Consider the following 20,633-nt stretch of genomic DNA (forward strand, 5'->3'; position numbering starts at 1 on the left):
GCCCAGCTCTGAGTTAATGATCATCTAATTTGAATCTATTGAGAAGCAGGTTCCAATGCTTCAAACAATGCTTCAATTCAGGGCAGACTGTTCTGACTCCAGGAGCTTTCATCTGTGATGTTTCATCAATGTGTGGATTCTTAATCAGCATAATCTTTAACTTCAGTAAGTTTTCATTCAAAAATGAAGCTAAGTAAAGACATTAAGTAATAATTTAACAACTTAGCTCAGATTTAACATCCAAGAACAAATTGTAACCAAGCACCATTCCAATCTGACAGCAAAAGCAAGGCAAAGAGACACAAACAGGTTTATATACACACACACACAGTATCACATAACTGGCTTGAAATAGGAACCAGTTTCCAGGGGTTATGAGCTTCTTCAAATGTCCTTTTGTTTCAATTGGAACTCTTCACACTGTTAATAAATTACTGATGCCATACAAACACCTATATCCAAAAGTCAGCTGGTGATTCACCTAAAACTGTCCTCCCCCACCTCCCAAACAACAGCAACTGGTAACAAGAGCTTCTGTTTCCCCAGACTTGGCCAAGCTTCTCTTTATACAAAAAACATGAAGTACCAAATGAATACAGAATTTTAAGAGCTGAAAGAATAATTGCTTTCGTAAGAAACTCAGAGATGTGACACAAAAGAAATAAGACTGAGTCTGCATATAAAATTATAGGTTGATGTTAATTATGTAGATTAAAGTCACAGATGATGTATAGTATGCAATCACGTTAAAAAAAACAGGTTTCAAGAAAGCTTTACTATGAAAATGAAATTAAATTTGGTGAAATTAAATGAATTTTGTTGCTTTAGCGACTGTGAAAATATTACTTTACTTTAAATGCATTCAGAATTCCAAATTCCCAATATGTAACATTTTCAAACTTTAAGTAGTTTACTACAGCTATAGCTGTTCTGTGAAATATTAGCCCTTGTAACAAAGAAAAAAATCCCTTCTCCATTTTTAATTTTTTTTTTTTACATAAAGGATGAGAAGTGCTCCCAAAACAAAATCAATTTACAATTTTAAAAGGTTACTACGGATAAAAATGTACATTCCTTTTTCTTTGTGACTACATATTAAGCAAAACTGTGCCTAAATTCAGAGAATGCTCCATGTTTTTACTGCACAAGCATTATGTGTTGCCATATTTACACCGGGGAGTCCGAAGGTGTAGCTCAGTGGCATCAATCTTCACACTATGAGAAATGGAAAGCAGTTGTTCAGCTGCACTCAGGCTGTTGCTTCTTTGAACCTGGAATCCAGTGAGAACTCACCCTGACCTTTCATGTTTCCTTGAAAAATCTTCCCTACACTTTTATATAAACCAACAGACGCTGGGGATGAACAGCTCTTCAGGTCTTTCATTGACTATAAAAAGCAGGTTTTCTTTAAATTAATAGTTTAATAGTTATGCTAGATACAGATTTTGCCACATTTCTTGCTTGTAATTCAATGTAATGCTTCTGGGTACCTCAGTCATCCTCTTGTTGATTTCTTTTCTGTCAACAGAACAGGAGAGTTCAGAATGTTAGGACATAGTTACCTGAAGTAAGAGCACCAATAAATCATGACAAGTGTTCCAGATACAATGGATTAGACAGTGACTGCACTTCTAAGTCATTTTTTGGAACAGTAAGAGATAATTTTTCCAGCAAATGGAACAGAGCAATATCAACCCTCTCTCTCATCCAAACGGTAGGATTTTATTTCCAGTAAAGAACAAGATTTGCCCAGTCCATTAGCTCATGGAATATACAAGAACCAGAAAACATCATGGTGGTGGCAAGAATCAGTGATGCAGATGCAGGTAACCTGCCTTCCCTTCCCTGCCTTACAAAGATATCATGTTTTCATGTCACTGTGCATTAAAAGAATCAAGAAAGCAGACTGAAAAAGAAACAACTCTATCATTGTTTTTCCTAATATATTTGTCTTGTAACTTTTAAAGAAAGAAGTTGAAAACATTAAAAGTTAAAAGCATTAGCTCCAGGCATTCAAAAAACACATTTCCATTCATACTACATTGATATTTATATTTCAGTAAGAAAGGAAACAGCTCAGTCCTTCAGTAAGATTTGTCAAATTACATTCATTGCTTCCCATAAAAATAAAATTAATTAAGTGAAGTGAGAGCAGTAAAAAGCTTGCCCTTAATCACTTCAGAAGCAATCAACCCAACAGTGCATTGTGTGATGGCTTCATACATTGCTTTTTCTGTAATTTTGTACACTTTGTTAGTAACAAAAGCAGAGATCCAGGGACTTTGGTGTTTCTATCAGACAAAGGTGGAAGGTCAGAGATTTTTTTTCTGCTACTTCTTACCAGTTTAAGAAAGTCAATCAATTTGTGAACGTCCTCTCCTGTGGAAAGGTCCACAAAGTCCTTGGGCAGTCGGTAGCTCAGGTAGGGACTGGGCTGGACAGTGACTTTGCTGTTGGTACAACGGAACACTGGATAATCCTTTGGAAAAGGAGATAAGACAAGAATAGTGGACATGAATATGAAATGTTTCTGGGACTCCTCCGTGAGACTGAGTCACGCTGCCAATGAGTTTATTTGGCACTCACTCAACTAAACTTGCGCTTTCTAAAAATTGTAGCTTTCTTATAAAACCTCTGCCCACTTAGGAGCAATTTGAAATGTCAAACATGTTAAACAGTCAAATAATGGCTTTCATTACCTCACTTTAAAGTTTTTACATTGTATCAGTTATTAATGTATTTAATAAATTCATGCTTATGACAGTGCTGTAATAATGGAGCTGTAAGGAACTTTGGGCAATAGTATCTAGATACATATCTGGATAGAGAAAAATCTTTTTGATAGAACCCCTAAACTTGTCTTCACAGTTTCCTTGTTTAAACACATTTGCAACTATAACCTTAATGAAATAATTTAAGCTTTCCAACCAATTTACTTACTGAAGGAAAAAATACCTCTATAAAAGGGCCAAAAATATCTCTAAATGCTGAATTGTAGCAACAGGTTTTGGATAATGATATAATTTTCAGTTCAACACATTGACATGCTGTGCAATTGCCAGCTGTACTGCAATAAACAGCTTCATTTTAAGAAAGATCAGCAACTTTACACCAGATTATGTGACTGGATGTCAGATGAAACATGAAGACAAGTTATTCTGCTTTTCATCCAGGATTGAACTAAAGAAAACTCTGCAAAATCTGGCAACGAGAAAAAGAAATCCCAAAATGAAAATTCACATGTCCCAGAGACAGCTCTAGAACTGGGAGTGTGTTCTAACAAAGGAGACACAGATTTTAGCAGGAGGGTTCATGGAATGGGTTTTCATACAGCAACAGCCCCATGATGAGAAAGAAGCAATGGCCTGAAGGACAGCCTGGAGTGGGGTTTCCCTGTCAATGTGTTATGGAAAGGGCCACAGGACTAAAGAAACTCTCAAATGTTAAAATCAGCTCAATGAAATTTGTCGTTTCAGTGACCTCTAACGCAGTTCAACAGCTAGGAAATAAAGAAAAGCCCACACTGGCCAGCCACCTCCCCTCAGAAAATAACCAAGCGTTTCCCAAGATCCATCAACACACCACTTTCTATCTCCTACCCAGCTATCCAAGGATTTGCTAAGATATGAGGACTCTGTCTCAAGATGCAGTGAGAAAAAAAAGCTGGAAATGAAACAAAAATTGAAGAGTATTCCTCCCTTTCTGTATTAACGGGGAGTTACTTGTTTTTACAGAGGAAATGCTGCTTGGAAGAGGGATAGAAAAGCCTTGTTCTGCAAGCCCTGGGAGTTCAACCAGAGGACAAGGCTTTGCTAAGGGTATTCCAGATGAGGAAGAGACAGAAGTTAAGCTTCTGCTTGTCTACCCCCAAGCATAAAACTGGAGACATGGGAAACTGCATGACAGATATCAAGAACCAAGCAGAAATTTAAGTGATTATATAGAAAAATAACCAATTTTAAGAAAAACTGAAAGGAACGCATCAAAACTGTGTAAAAGCAAGTTTCAGGGCATCTTCTTTGCAATGGGGTCAAAGCTGCAATATGGGCTTGTACTGTTTGAACTAAAAATTCCCTTGAAGGCACCTAAAACTAGCAGGTGATACTTGTTGAGATTAACTATTAGGTAGATTCTACTTACAGAGAGTTTACATTTCACAGGAGCTTCATTTACTTCAATGGGATTTGCATCACAATTTGATTGTAACAGCAAAAGAAAGAAAAAAACAAATCTATAAATCCTGTTGGATGTTACTCAGCCTCCCTCACCTGTTCTGTTGCTTCCCCTTCACTCTGGTCTCCTTTCAAGTTTTTTCCAGAGGTGAGTTCTTCCCATGTAAAGAGCAGGGAGTCTGTTACTTCACCAAATGGGTTAAAATCTATTAACCAAATCTTACCCTACAAAGGAACCACGGACAAATTAAAACAAACCACAGAACTAAAACAAAGCAAAAAAGGTAAAAAAAAAAAAAGAAAAGAAAAAGAAAATATCAAAATACACATATACTCAGATTATTGTAGTATGCTTGGTCTTTACATAAAAAGATGTCAAAATTGAAACTACCTGGTCTTAAGCACTTAAAATATTCTAACATCCTTTGCATTATAGAGTTTTATATCACAGCAAGCTATCATGTATTAATTTACTTTGATTTTTTTTTAACAGAAGATCAGACAGAGCTCAAATAAACTGAATTTAGTTCTATGCAAGGTGTTTTCAGATGAGCCCACCGAAGTCCTGGCTAATCCCCAAGATCCCCAGAGAGAATGAACAAGGAATAGGGGAGAGCACTAATCAAAAACCACAAAAAAAACCCCAAACCCAAAACACAACCAAACCCAAAACAAGACCAAACAAGCAAAAAAACCCAAACCACCCACACAGGGATTTTGCTTTCCATGAAAAACCACCTCAGCAATACTGTACCATCCAGCAGTCTACAAAAATTGCTGCTCTTGATGTTAGAAGGGACCCTAAAAACAGAGTGCGGGGTCTGCAAAATGCTGGTGGAGCTCATGAAACCTCAAAGATGTTGTACAGGTATAGATAAATAAAGACTAACTTAAAGGCATTTTTAATATAGTCATTACTAGTAGTCCACACTAGTTTCTACCCCATCTTTAACACATCTGTGTTCCAAACAGTTGTGGTAGGGTGCACAACAACACAACTGCTTTACAACTGGAAAAAGAAAGCAGAGACTAACAAGACGTATTAGAAGTAACAGACGTGTGGGGGAGGAAGAAATAGTCTGTGCTCCTTGAGTCACTTCAAGATACAACCCCCAGCACAGGCCCATCTTCTCTTGCCCAAAGAAGTATCAACTATTCTAATAAAACAAAACATTGTAATAAATTATAAGGAAATATGACTACAGCTGCTAGTAAAAATTTGCAAAACCAGTATTACATCTGGGAAAAATCAGTTCTATCAAACAGGGAAGGAAACAGTTGCAGTAACATAAGCAGGGCTGAAGAGTTTTATTGTGTTTATTAAAGATCAACTGCAATTGGAAAACAAACCTGAAGACTGTGTATCTACTAAACATTCAATTTGCTTTCTCCTCTTTTCCTTCATTTCTGAAGGATCTTCTTGCTTTAAAAGATCTTGCCTATCTTGATACAAACAGCAAATACATTCAATTATTTACACTACAGCCATCTGGTTTCTAACACACAAAGATGCTTCTGAAGCCTCGGCAGAGAATAACATGGAGACTGCCTCCCCCACCCACGCCACCTGAGCTATCCCACAGGCACTGACACACTGTGGGACTGCAAATGATGGAAACCCGTGAGCAGAAATGTTCTGGTGCCTCTGTTACCATCCACAGCGAGCTCCTCGTGCAGGTGTGGGGAGTCCCAGCGGAGATGAAACCAGTGGTTATGACTTGCAAGCTGGAGCTGGGCCAGCAGCCCAGCAGGGAGTGTGTGGGTGCACACAGGCTTTCACAGGTGTCTGTCTCAGGGCAGGTCCACGGGGAACAGCTCTCACAGAGCACATTTTAAGAAGCCAAAGCACAGAAACAACAGTGCTGAAACCAGACAGCTACAAAAGAAACTACAAACTGGGGGACATAGACCCAAGTGGTTTCTTGTTTGTTCTGGAAGGGTGAGCAACCCCAGATCTGCATGGTTGAGTTGCAACACCTCTGCACTAATACTGGCACCACCAGAGCAGAGAGCCAATGGGGCAGGCTCTGCTGTCATGTCCCAGCTCTGGTCCTCCTCAAAAGGCTGTCACAAATTCTCATGATAAGTAATCTTTTACTTTTGCTAATGGGGGTGTCTTGTCAGCTCCAAGGCAGCACGAGGAGGAATCTGTGGGTTTAGATTCATTCTATCATTCTGGAAAAACAAGCTAATGAACCAAGACAGAAGCAATGGCTGGCAAAGTTCATTCAGCAGTTCAGAGAATCTTTCCTTGCATCAGAAACATTTATACCTAATACTTCCCTATGAAAGGCTTTCACAGAAATTCCTCTTCAGCCCAAATACATCCAGCTCAGCTTTTTCACAGGAACATTAAGATCATTTCTCTAGAGAATAAATGTACCCTGGAAAAAACTGAAAATTGATTTTAAAACTACTGAAAGCAACACGTTTTTTGTGAGCACCCAGCAGTGTTCCTCCACCCCTGCAGACAGCAGTGCAACAGCTGTTTCCTTGAGATGGCCTTAAATCTGCACTGAGCTTTGCTAGCTGCAAATTGATGACAAGTGGCAAAACAAACTAAGTATCTCTTTCCAGGGCTCATTAATGGGAGTGTATATAACCCTGGGTCAGTAACCAAACTGCCTTTTCCGAAGATTAAATTCTCTCTCAAGTCTTACATGCAATGTCATGATTTAAATACAGTTTCAGATAACTTGCACTGTGTATCTAAAAAGCAGAAGTAAGGCTATTTATCTGCTATCTTTTGGCTGCTATTAGTAATCTTTGTCATACAAGAGCAGAGAAATGCACAAGCCAGGTTGTGCATAAGTGGAGGGGAAAAAAAAATTCCCCTGCTTGTACTACATGGTGTTTTCTTCTGATCCTTAGAGAAAGAATCAATAGATTTACCACACCCTGTCAACTTCATGCTTTTTTTTTGCTAAAGCATTAAGCAGCAGGGTGCTGAAAGGAAGTGCTCATGACAAAGCCTGTTGTTTATAGGAAGTCACAGACAGATAAAATGCAAACTTAAGTGTTACATCTCCCTAACTCCAGCTGCACCTTCTTGCACAGTGACAACGCTCACAAGGCACAGACACAAGCACTGGTCTGCTCCTTAACAAGAGCTGTGAGCCAGCAGTAGTCCAGAGCCACTCCCTGCATTGCTCTGTCTTACCACAGTGACTTGTCTTGAACTTGGTCTGTTGTTCACACCTGGGACACAGCAATGGGCAGACTCTCAAGCTTTTGTGAACTCCCCCCTCCAACTCAGCAAGCAGGACCTGTGGAGCCAACTCCAGACAGTCTCTAAAGCAACTGAAGTGAGCACGGGGAGGAGACTGCTGTCATTCACAATGGTAACAACAACTTGCTTCTCCAAGCTGAATATTTAGAGTTGAAAGGATTTAAAACAAGCAGACAGTGAACATTTCTCTCCTTCTGTAGGTGAGGTTGCTGTGCAACCAGTCTGATGAGGAGCACGGGCTCTGGAAATTAATCATGCTCACAATATTCTTTTGCTGCCTGTAACTCACACACCAAGGGAGCGATGAATAACACAGTTGCAAACCACAATAGTACGTGTGAAAGGAGCAGCATCTGACACACAAAGGGCTAGCTGGCAGTTTACAAGACCTGAGGGTAGAAAGCACGGAGAGAAATCTACAAACAGATATATTTTATCTTGACAGATGAAGAAACACTGCTCATTTGAGATACCACAGGCTGAAACCTTCTACTTAAATAATTTCTCTTCATGCCTCAGCTATGAGGCAGAGCACCCAACGGCAGAATCTGGTTCAATGCTCAAGTGCTGCTCCTCATTTTCCCTGACAGCATCCTCGTGTCTGTCGATCTGAGTCTGGGCAGGTAATTTCAATTACAGCATAGCTGCTCTAGCCCACAGCCTCGCCTTAGGCACCTACATTAAAAGCTGGGCTGAGAAATGGTACAGTCATTGTTTTCCACATGAGACACATTCCTGTTTTGTAAACTATGGCATGATTTACTGTTATACAATTACAAAATAGTTCAGCAACATTAGAAATGAGAATCAGGACTTACTTCCAATACACTCAACTCTAATGGAGACTTTCTCCAATCAAGCCCTTCAAGCACAATTCATCTGACCAAATATTTCTCCCCATTCAGGGAGAACTCAAGGTTACTAACTCTGATACTGGCATCTTCATAGAATTATTTAAGTTGGAAAAGTCTTTTAAGATCATCAAGTCCAACCCTTAGCCCAGCACCTCTGTGTTCACCCCTAAACCACACCCCTAAGCACTACACTTACATTTCTTTCAAATAGTTGAGGTGGGGATGCTTCTTCCCAACTCCACTACTATCTGGATGTTGAGGGTTCTGATCTCCTCAACTCTCAGAACCACAGCTGGAGCAGCTTGAAAAGAAAAAACTGGCTTCCATCTGTCACAAACTGGGCACACCACATTCACACCCTCTTTGGACAACTATCCCTTCCTATCCTAGACTTCTAGATATGAACCATTTTCCAATCTCACAAGGATAATCTGAAGAAATATTAAGGATAATTTTGATGAGTTCAAATGCTGTAGAGAAAAAACAAACACAGGGAAAACAAAATAAAGCCCAAGGAAATATCTGTCTTAAAAGAAAATGCCCCAAACCTGTTGTGCGTTTGAAAGCTATTTGGACCATGCCCTTAATGAAAGAGTCACAGACTATCCTGAATTGGAAGGGACCCACAAAGCCACTGAGTCCTGGCCTGGCCTTTGGCCTGGCCTGGCCAAAGCTCCTGGCCCTGCACAGGACAGCCCTATAAATCCCACCATGTGCCTGGGAACACCACCCATAACCACATGCTTTAATTTTCGGTCAGCCCTGAACTGGTCAAGCAGTAGGACTTGATGACCATTGTAGATTCCTTCCAACTGAAATAGTCTATTCTACCCTAAATTAGTGCAGCAAGGACTCTCATGTCATAACAAAAACTAAGTTGCCTCTTGTAGAGTCAAAGAACTGAGAAAATTGCAGTTGAAGCCTAAGTTCTGTGCTTTAGAACAGACAACTTCTCTGGAAGATATTAACTAAATAATTACATCACTGGCACAGACATATTTACACCCCTAATCCTATTATTCTCCTACTGTAGATAGCATTTATCATAGAAAAAGACCTGTGGAACAGAATAACATCAAGTAGGTTTTGCTTGGTGTTTTTACTTTAGTGGTATTTTTTTGTTTGGTTGGTTGTTTTTTTCCAGAACCACTTCTAGGAAGACAAAGCTATTACTTGCTTGATCTTTGCAGCATTTCAAGTTTTCACAGAAAAAACAATTATATACAACCTATTGTTCACTTACCCTGCTGTCTCTGTACACATCAAAAACAACTGAAAAGGAGAAAAAAATGTTAATTGCAAAAGATATATAATTTCACAGAAGATGTCTAAATCTGAATAGATACTTGTGTACACAGCACAATCTGCAAAGTCAATATGTTTAATGAACTGCAGGCCAGAATGGGTATACTTCTAAGAGGGAGCTGAAACATTTCAAAAACTATTGTTAGTGCACTGGGAAATCAGCTGCTGGGTTTTTCCATTTAGTGCTGGTTTCTTCTGTTGATTTTTCTCCCATGAAGAATATTTGATAAACTCTTAGCTCTCTTAGCCAGAGAGCTTTAACATTACTGCTGTTTCGTTTAGAGCAGAACAGAGACGTTTCAGGGAAGGATCAAGACTTCATTGTGTTGGACATTGCACAAACATTTAATAAGAGAAGGTTCCTGCTCCACAGACAATAGGATTTCAGCAGCTAACAAGACAAACAAGTTGTAGGAACAAAGGGTTCGGTGGCAGTGAAATGGCCATGTTTGATGTCACCCAGAACAGACACAGCACACCTAATTAATATCAACAAATCCTTCAAACAACCCCCCTGCCACTCAGTGACTGAGTCAAAGCTGCCTTGCCTGGCTCCACTGCTGTTCCTTCCCTTGGCTTAATTAAACATGACTCTGTATATGCAGTTTTCCATCAGCTTCTGTTCTGTATGGTTAAACAAAATTTTGAGCTGTCTTTCTATTGAGCTAGGGAAATCAACAGGGAAGCATTCAGGCATGGTTACATGCAAAAGTTGTATCCATTTAGCAGGAAGAAAGGAAAAAGAAAAAAAAAGATTTAGAAAAGCCTCAGACAAGTGCTATATTGTTACTTCCTTCATTAATAAGGGAATATTTCAGCTAAGAGATTTCCCAATACATGTGGATAAACTAAACTCAGGATATGACTGCAGAACACTTGAGTCTCAGGAAGCTGCCTGTCAGGAACAGGGATGTTGACTGATCACATCCATGCACGTAAAGCTTAATCTGACATTTCATGTGAATTTGGCTAGGCTAAGGGCAAACCACAACTCCACAAAGCCAAAGCCAGTCACGTAGCTGGTTTTTACCATGCAGCCTAAAAATCCACACAGCTTTTGCACAAGCAGGGCTGCGTCAATGTCAAAGTCCCTCCAGGATTAAGTGCTCTGTTCTCCCAGGAAGACAAGCCCTCAGTGGCTAAGCCAGTCATCAATGCAAGGGGGGTACAGGAACCCCAGGATTTCTTCTCCAGCTGTTCAATTGAACTTAGTGCCTGCACCACATCCTCTCCTTAGTCACAGCCAAAAGACATCCCTTGCATCTGAGGGGTTTCTATAGTGAGGCCTGTCTGCCTAAAGCAAGCCCATGGCAATCACTGAGGCTAATGGTACTTATAGGGATTCACACAGCTGGAATTCAGACTGATTGCACTCTAGTGACTGGTTCAGGACAGTCACAAACACTGAACAAGAAGAAAACATGAATTATTCCCACTCAGAGCAGGAGTGTACTGTGCCAGTGAGACTGTAGTGAAACTTCACCAGAAACTGCTCTAAACAAAGGGAAAGCCAAAGCTCAGCTCTGCACTATTGACACCTCCAGAGCACTGCTCTTACTGGGCTCTTATCAAAAGTATTTAGAACATAATTTAGAAGTATTTATAAAGCATTCACCCATCTGTTATCCTACTACTCTGACTCTGTAATGCTTCAGCTGCTCTGACTCAAATCTTCCATCTGGAGATGCTACCAGACCAACTGGAAAAAGCAGAGCAAACAGCATCAAAATCCCCAATGAAACAAGAAGTCAGGAAAAAAGCTGTAATACCTTTCCTTTTAAAAGCAAACAAACAAGCAAACCCACATTTTTATTGTTAACAACACATATGCTACCAGGCAGTGGATCAAAGGAGATGATGGGGGATAAATGCAATGTGGTTAAAAAAAAAAAAACCCACCCACAAAACCGCAGAAAACATTTTCTGCATGGCATTTCTCTGCAGATGGACCAGCATTTAGTGCCTAAGAATAAAAGGTTAACAAACCTTCATCCCAGAAGGTTGCCCTGAAACCTCCTTTTCCCTCAAGGCAACTCAGATGGCACCCTTTACATAAGATGACATTTCAGACCTCTCAGTTCACCAGACAGCCATTTCAGAGCCTAAATCTAGGCATCAATTTCCAAAAATAGTCCCCTGAATTCTTATCTATCAGTTGATTACATACCAGCTAAAATTACATTGAAACACAGAGGAAAATTAAAAGGCAGTAATCAGAATGCCAGATCTGTATGACTGATCTTACTTCAAAATGTAATGGACTTATTAAATTAATGTACTATTCTGCTGGTCTTCTCCAAGCAGCAGTCCATGAGAATTTCTCTGGACTGAAACAGAGCAGCTTTGCAGAGTCAAATTATTAAGAATTTCAATAAAACAGAGACTGGCACTGGAAGGTACCTTTTTCAGACAGTTAGAGAGGACAGATCTATTTGACTGTTCTGGTGTCTCAGTAAAACAATTAATAATGTTAAAAACCTACCTAAAGGTTGACTTTTCAAAGCATTAGACATGACAATAAAACTGCCAGAAAATTCTTATGTTTATGGGTTTTTACTAAGCTGAGGTTTGGTCCATGCCAGACCTAATTTAAATTTCTTCATCATGTTTTTCACTACTATTGATCACCCATTACAATGCAACACCATTCAATTCTCCCTAAACCACGTTAGAAAACTATTTTAAATCAAATTTGCAAAGGACTTCACATTTAGAGAACAAGGCAATTTACTTGGACTGATTAGGTGTATCAAATACTGTGGCCTTTATGCAAAGATTTTGGCACCTAACCTGGTGTGCATTGATATTCTAGAAGAAATAATTTAAACTTCTTGAAATGAAACTTAAAAATCCTTTATTAAAGGAATACATCAATAATTTAGGAGCAAACATCTGACAACACCTTTATAAACAAGTATTCTTCTCACTACTGAATGCCTTTTGTCAAGGATCTCCTACCCCACTTTTCTGGCACAAAAATTATTTTCAAGTATAATGGGGAAAAGCTTTTTTAAAAAGTTATTATGCCTTTTGAAGGGATCTTTCACTCATTTCTTGTATTTTCTTGGAGAGCTCCAGCCTATTCCTTCAGGGTTTTTTTGTTGCCAATGTAATGCCAAACTTTTGCTGCTCAACGTGCTGTAGCCACAAGAGCTTCCAGACCCTCCCAAGCTAAAGAGAATCAAGCCCTGTGAAAGCAGGAGCAATGAAGAGAGAGATGTATACCCACAGATACCCTTCAGATACTTACAGTCTTCATCCAAGAATTTATATTGTATGTGTTTCTTGAAAAACTCCTGTATGGACCTACAGATCTCCTCATGTTGCTTAGAGATATGATCGTAGTACTGGGTGTAGTCCCTCTGTGATATACCTGTCAATAATTTCAGGAAATTATAATTATAAAGAGCTCTAGATATGCAAAAAACCCAACCAGGAAAAAAAAAGCAGTTATCAGACATAGAAGATGGGGTTTTCCCAAGTTTCTACCATTATTAGTGACTTACTGTTTGGCTTTATTCTGCTATACTTAAAAGTATGTCCATTAGGAATCTCTTCCTTAAATAGCTCTGCCCAGAATTTTGTGAACCTCATTTTATATGTACACACTTTGACTATTTTAGAGTGAATTTCAGGAGGTAACTTTGCCTGTGTTTAAGTTTCCAGCTCCCATCTTTTCCTTTCAGTTTTATTCCCTTTGGTTACTCTGGTCAAAAACCTTGTTCTGCACATCACACGCGTAGGAACCACAATTTGGAACCATGAAATGCCACAGGTGGAGGCTAAGCTTGCACATTAGCAAAGATGATCCTTGGATACCACAGCTTCTCATTTAACTGATTTTTTTTTTAAGTGTGGAATAACATGTGCCTGTTTGATAAGGCACTACAGGTGAATCCCTAAGTCCCCAGATCAGTGGGATGGCATGGAAGCCAGTACCTTAGTGCTCCCATTTGCTCCCTCAAGGGTTTTCTTGCCTATGTAGACAAACCATCCCTCCTACAAGTTCTTAATTTCATACATTTGTCTACAAGACACTGGTTTAAAATGACATCAACAGGATTATACACTTGCATTCATCTTGAGTGACAAGAGTTCTCATGCAGGATATGCGTCAACATAAAACATTGCAATACCCTGCTTGACTAATGTCAAATCCAAGACCTGCCCCACCACTGCAGAATGAGTAATTCAGGCTATTTACATACAAAAAGAGACAGAATTCCCCAAGGAAGATGTATCAGTGACCTCAGTTGGCTGTTTTAACCATATACAAAACATAGAGTTTTACTGTAAGACAATGCTGACTAGCGCCAAAGATGTGCTCTTTTTAAAAAAAGTTCATATAAAAAGTTTGTGATGCTAGTGGAACTTTAAATTTTTAGTACCACTGCAAAGCTTAACTTGAGTCTAAGAAACAAAAACCAAAAGATGATGGCATCTAAGAGGATGCAGATGTGTAACTGGAAAATCATTCACTATACTGCAAGTATCATTCCTTAGTTTGACTGACAGGCTTATTAATTTTAAGAGTATGGGAACATATTGTGAAAAATCTTGGAACTATCTTCAGAAATGCAGCTGGAGTGCTAGCTAAAAAAAAAATCTCACACTGGCAGATATACTAGGTTTCAAAACCTGGCCATGAAATGTACAGAGTGCTTAATTAGCCAGCGTAAAAATGCTTTGTATCTCTGGCAGTTATGGTGTTCCAGCATCACAAAGCAGGACAGGATTCAGCTCTCCTTCCTTCAAAAAGCTCTGTCAGGAGCCATTCAGCAATATAGACTTAATGGGAAATCTCTGCTATTAGGAAGATAAACTCTGTTACAGAGAGCTGTAATACATTTGCAACTGGCATAAACGGAGAGAAAACGGGAAGATGAGCATAGGAACACCAGGAGGAACAGCCAAATAAAAGGGCTTAGGAGAATGGGGTGTGTTGACTGCACCTGCATTAGCACAGTTCAAATATCTGTGTGCAGCTCCATAGGAAACCCAAACCAGGAAATGAAGAACAAGGAGTGTGCTCCTGAAGGTTCACAGAGGTGGGACTGGGTGGAGCAACAAATTGCTGACAGCTCCCAACAGGTACAGAAAGGCACAACCAAAACAAGCTCACACTCACCATGCTAAGACAGGAGAAACAGTGAGAACTACATAGCCAATACCCCTGGCCGTCCATATAATCACAAGGAACCCTGGACAAACCACTTGTGGATATGGAGCTTGGTGTTTGTGAAAATGTAGGCATGAGAGAGGCAAAGTGAGCAAACCTAATTTTATCTTAAAGTGCAAAAAAAACCAAACAAACAAACAAAAAAAAAACCTCCTTCCTTCCTGTAGTATGTATTTGCTCCATCACTGCTATAACACTTCCTTGTTAGAACAGTTTAGGCAGAATGATTCAACCTTGTTCAGAACAAATGTGCACAAATCCTGAGCTATTTGAGTTTCTGCTCATCTCTAAATTTCATGGTAGACCACACCAAAATCAAACTTCAGAGTAGTAATGTCATGGTTTGACACTGGCACAATGCCAGCATCCCCATGAAAATGCACCTTCCCAGTAGAAATGCTGTGAGATGTTATCGGGAACAGAGCAGGCCCAAACTTAATAAAAAAGAAAAAAAACTTTATTAAAACTACTACTACTATAAAAGACACACAGACTAAATCCAGGATGAAGACCCTCTAAAACACTCCTCCTTCCACCCAATTCCAACAAAAACCACAGTGAGACACCACCCAGGATTCCTGATCAAGTTGCCACCCTTCAGATAATCAATACTTAGTCCCTCAAGTCTCTCTTGCATCATAGACCCCCCCCACCCAGGAAACACAGTTGCCACCTCCTGTGTTTCCATGTCACACATGGCACTGCTGCCCGGAGAAAATCTGCCAGTGTGACACTCTCCTTTCCATGTCACAGTGCTCTCACCACCGTGCATGGACAGACTGCTCATAGGGCTCCTTTAAGGATGCTTTGCCAAGGACCAAAAGAAACAACAGTTCAGCTTCTCATCTTGGGACTTGGCCCCATTTTCCCCTGGGGCCAAGGGTCCAAGAACAGAGATCATCTTCTTCTTGAGGACAGAGGGCAACACCATTCCCTCCTCAGCTTTTCTCTGTTCACTCCATTCCTGTGCTGGTAGTCACTGAAGCAGGTCTCCTTGGGTCACCACTGCATCCCCCTAAAATGCAGTCTCTATTGCAGGAGAATTTGGTTCAGTATATGGCTAAAAAGAAAAGTCCAGCCAAAAGCTACTCCATCCTCTCCTCCCACCTAAAAATTTCTTCTTCTAACATCTCAGGTCCTGGACTGTCTCTCTTCCACTACAAATCGAGGAGGAGTAATATTTTACAAAGCCTTCATTTCCCAGGAAAGGGTTAAAAGTTCAGACTCCCTGGACATCTCTGCCCAGAACTCCCAACTCCCACATTGGGCATCTTGCCCCCCCACCTTCTCCTTCTCCTCTGCCAGCAAATCTCCAGGTGCCGTCAGGCTCTCTGTCTCTTTCTCTCTGAGGGGGGGGGGACAAAGGCATCTCCGCTTCTCTCCACCCTTCCGTCCGCAGGAGCTGGCTCAGTTCCAGACCTTCAGCCCCTCAGCCTACCTCGACCAGGCCACATGGCTGCCCCTCCTGCACCCAGCCCGTGGCTGGGCAGGGGAGGTCTGCACTCTCCAACAACCGGAACCAAAGAGACAGCCTGGGAGCTCTTGCTTTTAACCCCCTGTGTTCTCAGAGGCGTGTCCATACTTTCAGTGGTCACTCCAGGTGCCAATATCCAAACCTGACCACTGATTGGTTTGACCCAACTTCCTGAAAAAATTCACTTCCATGTCAAACCATGACAAGTAATTAGTCTGAAATTAAACCCCTCAATTCAATGTGCACTGGGTATCTAATTTCCTGCTATAGTCAGCAGACAATAGTCAACACAACCGGAGGACTAATACTGAGCTAAATTTACCCTAAATTACCCTAAATTTACCCTACCTAGCTGCCTACAATACATGCTCTAGCACAATCTGCCTGTTCTCCAGCTGCCAGAGGTCTCCCAATGCACCCACCAGGTCTGGCATTCTGTGGATGGATACCCTGGCTCTTCAGTGCCACTTGAAACGTTTTACATTTAGGATTCTGCACCTGAGTAACAGAACAACAGGCTCTAACTAAGCTAAACTGAATTTAATATGAACTCAAGACACTTTCTACACCTGTGGAGATGTTCTGAACTCCCCAACTTTCTGCATATAACATCCACATGGGGTCATGTGTTGCATCCTGGGATTGGGTTTTAGGGGTATTTGCAGCACAACACACAACTGCCTCTGTATTCATTCTGCATGCTGGAGACGATGCAATTTCCTCCTGAATATAAAAGACTCTTTCTTTGGGTGAAGCTTCTGAATTAACAATTAAATTAAGAATATTCCCACTGTAATGGCAAGCATGCTGAGCTGTCAGGCTTTCAAATACAGTGGAAAGTGAGATGTGGTAAACCACATTTTAAATTACAGAAAGAATAAGCCATTAATTTCAGAAATGAGGTGTGAAAAGAAAGAACTTTCTTCAGACTTAGCTCTCATTCAAGGAATCAGAGAAACTCCTCAAAATTTCATCCAATAATTTTGTTTTTAAGAAATTCCTTACCTAAAAGCTTGTTTTCCTTGACAAAACATCTGAATTCTGCACCAGGGATTAGTTCACACCATTTGCGAAGAACAAGCTGTGGAGGAAAAACAAATGACAAAGCATTGTTTCAGAAAAGTAACAGCATCCTTTTGTCAACAGGTCTTCCTTTTAGAGCTACAGTTTTGCTGTAATGACGACCACCGATTCTAGAAAACAAAACAGTCTTAAATCACATAATAATCTTTGAAAATATTTCAAAACAATTAGATTTTATATTAATTTCAGAGAATCACAGAATGCTCTCAGTTGGATGGCATCTCTAAAGACCATATAGCTAAAGTAGCTTAAAGCAAAAAGGTTCAGACTGGACGTAAGAAACCATGAGGACTGTCAAGCACTGGCAGAGCTCCCTCACAGAGGTTGGGCAGCCTCTACCCACTGAGGTTTTCAAGACAGATTTTATAAAATGCCAAGCGAGACAATATGATCTCATTCCTTACCCAGCTTTGAGCATGAGGATGGACTAGACAACCCCTGAGGTCCCTTCCCACTTTAATTTTATGCTCTTCCACTTTGTACAGTATTTATAACTGCAAAATCATTTATGAAACAACTTCCAAGTTACATTAATGATAAAGCATGGAAAATAAAAACCTTGCTGTACAACACAACAAATCTGTCATGGAATTGGCAGAAAGTTGCTTCCTAGTCAAAGGAGCTGATGAGCAGAATTAAATTTATCCAAATCAACCTCTATTCTGGTACACACCCAAGCAGAATTCTGTGACGCCTTTGAAGGCGCAAACCAGTTAAAATAAGGACACAGGACAGAAATAGAAAGCAAACTATTATAGTCAATAGGACAGACTGCCTGGGAATTAAAGCATCTTTCTGGCACTTTCTCAAGTTTCTGTATTTCCTAAGCTGAAATATTCTGAAGGCTTGATGTTTTTGAAGGCCCCAGTTACTGCTACTGGATGGTGGAAACTCCAAAACCCTTTAAACTGCAGCAGAAAGCTTCAGTAACCAGAGATGACATTCCTAATTATGGTGTTAACGTTAAACTCTTTGTTCCAACTTTTAGATGTCCTGTGTCTTTAAAGCACACTTGATAGTGCTTTAAAATAAAACAAAGTTCATTCACTTTCGAAAAGCCCTTTAAGCCCACAGCATGATGACAAATGTTATATTTACATCAAAACTATTATTAGAGAGATGACTAGATGTTACCATAAGAGCAGTAGCTCCACATTAACAGTTTAAAGCATCTCTAGCTGAACATTTTGATCTGGTAACAAACATAGGAAACAAGATGTGACAGACCAGTTCAGGATGTCCCCAGCCACTGCAGCAAGCCTCACCCTTGGTAACCTCAGCGTGATATTCACAAGCAGCTCACCATCAAGAATATATTTATTTGAGCTACTGAACTTGTCCTTCCTGTCACAATCTGACAGACATGAGAGGATACTGCAAGGAAGCTTCTCAAGTATGCACTTTAGCCCACCTGATCTGCAATTAAATGAACTTCTTATGACCTGCAGCGCTGAACCAGACTTCCCTTCATATGGAAAGCAACATGAATAAATTAAACATAACACATTTAATGGACAGAAACCCAGTCCCAAATGTCACCCAGCCTGTGAGCAATTTTTTAAAATTACTTAGAAATCATGTAAGGAGTCCTACCTCATAGTTCAAGGAAGGATCAGGGGAATCATCAGTACAGTGAATAAATCTGGAAAAGTAAGGCACAGGCTTCAAAATCTGCTTTACATGTACAATTTTAGCCATAGTGAGAAAAAGAACCCCAAACTGTGAAACATAACTACTGTTAAATTATTTCCAATATGTACAAAGCAAGTAAATGAAACATATAACAACTCTCCTTTTGACAATTATCATGGGAAAAAACAGAATCATCACCTCTTATATTCTAGTGCATTTTGGAAGCACTTAAATCCAGAAAGGGATGTGTCCAAAACGTCAGTGTTTATCCACTGTTGATTTATTTCTGTTTGAATCAACAACGCTGCTCTTTTCCCCTTGTATTGTTATGTTGGCATAACTGAATTCTCAAAAAACCCAATAAACTTGAGCAATCGAATCCAGTTTCACTGCAGCATGTTTTGCCAAGTACTTTTAATGTTTAACTTCCCAAACCACACAACAGAGACACATCATCATGCCTTACAGCAGTTCATTTCCATGAATAAAGGATGCAAAACAGCACTGCTGCTCAGCACTCCTGATTCCAGAGCATGGTATCTTTCTAAATTAAGAGCCTTAAGAAATACTCTTACAAATCCCTTGAGAGTGGGAATAAACAAAACTATTTTCACAACTGCAAGCAGATGTCAAGGTTTTGTCCTTTGTGAGGAGCTGACTCTGTCAGTCTCCTTTCAGGGGCTGGCAAAAATGGAGGCAGTTATAAGCCAAGTCAACTTCCATGTACCTTTTTGTCATTTTACAGTAAACCTTGCAATAGATTCTGTAACTTTCAAAAGGTATTCACAAAAGGACATGTGTTTTTCTTCCAGTTCTACTCCCTGACCTTATTGGCAACAAACTACTTGGAAGCACAGAACTGTGTTAAGGGTCACTGCTGAGCAATAGTCCTAAATGCAATATTTATATGATCTCCTTTTGGCAATGAACTTCATTCAGCAACCCAAAAGTCTCACATAAACATTGTATTTGTAAAACATGGCTTCCCAGCCTTTGGTTTGAAGTGAAGAGCTATTGTAAGAGTTGATTCTGTATGCTGACAGCAGAAATAAATTTCACACATTTTAGTTTAGACTTTAATATCCACAACACACAGAAAAGTAGTGCAATACAGGCAGGCTTTCCAAAAGCACAGTGATCAAACACATCATATATATATATGTCTGTAAGCCTGTGTAAACAGATAACATCCTTCAACTACAGTTTAGATTCCCTGCAATTTAAGACGTGTCAAGGCAACAGAAACAAACCCATAAGAGCTCACATTTTGCTAGAGTCAGAATTCCTCCCTTACTAGAGTATATGGCTGTCATGCTGAAGAAAATATCCCCCCCGACACAAAACCAGTAATAAACTCTATCTACAAAGGCAGCTGAAGTCCAGCACATGGAGTTTTATTTACAGTGCCTGCACAGGAGGCACACAAGGACCCATATTACCTCTCACAGACTCCATATCTGAGATTGGGGTACCTGCAATCCACTTCATTCCAATAAGCCTTTTCCAGCAGTCAAAAAAATTCACCCTTATAATGAAAATTATTCCCTAGCTCAACCCTCAAATACTTTGGGTAAGAGCTATGTGAGGAAGGATGGTTCCTCTTCCCTTGTAAGTCAGAAAATTAAATCCTTGGGTGCCATCCCAAGCCCTACAGACTGCAGGTATCACTGCCAAATCAAGCAAACAGGCAAAAAAAACTGCAAGA

General features: G+C 40.0%; 1 protein-coding gene across 1 annotated transcript in view; it reads right to left on the reverse strand.

Moving 5' to 3' along the window:
- Positions 1-207: 207 nt before the first annotated feature.
- The window catches only part of CDC123 (cell division cycle 123), a 32,951-nt gene continuing 12,525 nt past the window's right edge, over positions 208-20,633 (reverse strand). The window contains exons 7-13 of the mRNA XM_053978746.1: positions 18,890-18,938; positions 17,219-17,294; positions 12,811-12,933; positions 9,499-9,527; positions 4,269-4,397; positions 2,342-2,479; positions 208-1,518 (exon numbers count right to left, since the gene is read on the reverse strand). Of these exons, the coding sequence (XP_053834721.1) occupies positions 1,492-1,518; positions 2,342-2,479; positions 4,269-4,397; positions 9,499-9,527; positions 12,811-12,933; positions 17,219-17,294; positions 18,890-18,938 (571 nt within the window). The 3' untranslated portion in view covers positions 208-1,491. The remainder of the gene's footprint in view (positions 1,519-2,341; positions 2,480-4,268; positions 4,398-9,498; positions 9,528-12,810; positions 12,934-17,218; positions 17,295-18,889; positions 18,939-20,633) is intronic.

The sequence above is a fragment of the Vidua macroura genome, chromosome 5, assembly GCF_024509145.1.
Source record: "Vidua macroura isolate BioBank_ID:100142 chromosome 5, ASM2450914v1, whole genome shotgun sequence".
Taxonomy (NCBI): Eukaryota; Metazoa; Chordata; class Aves; order Passeriformes; family Viduidae; genus Vidua; species Vidua macroura.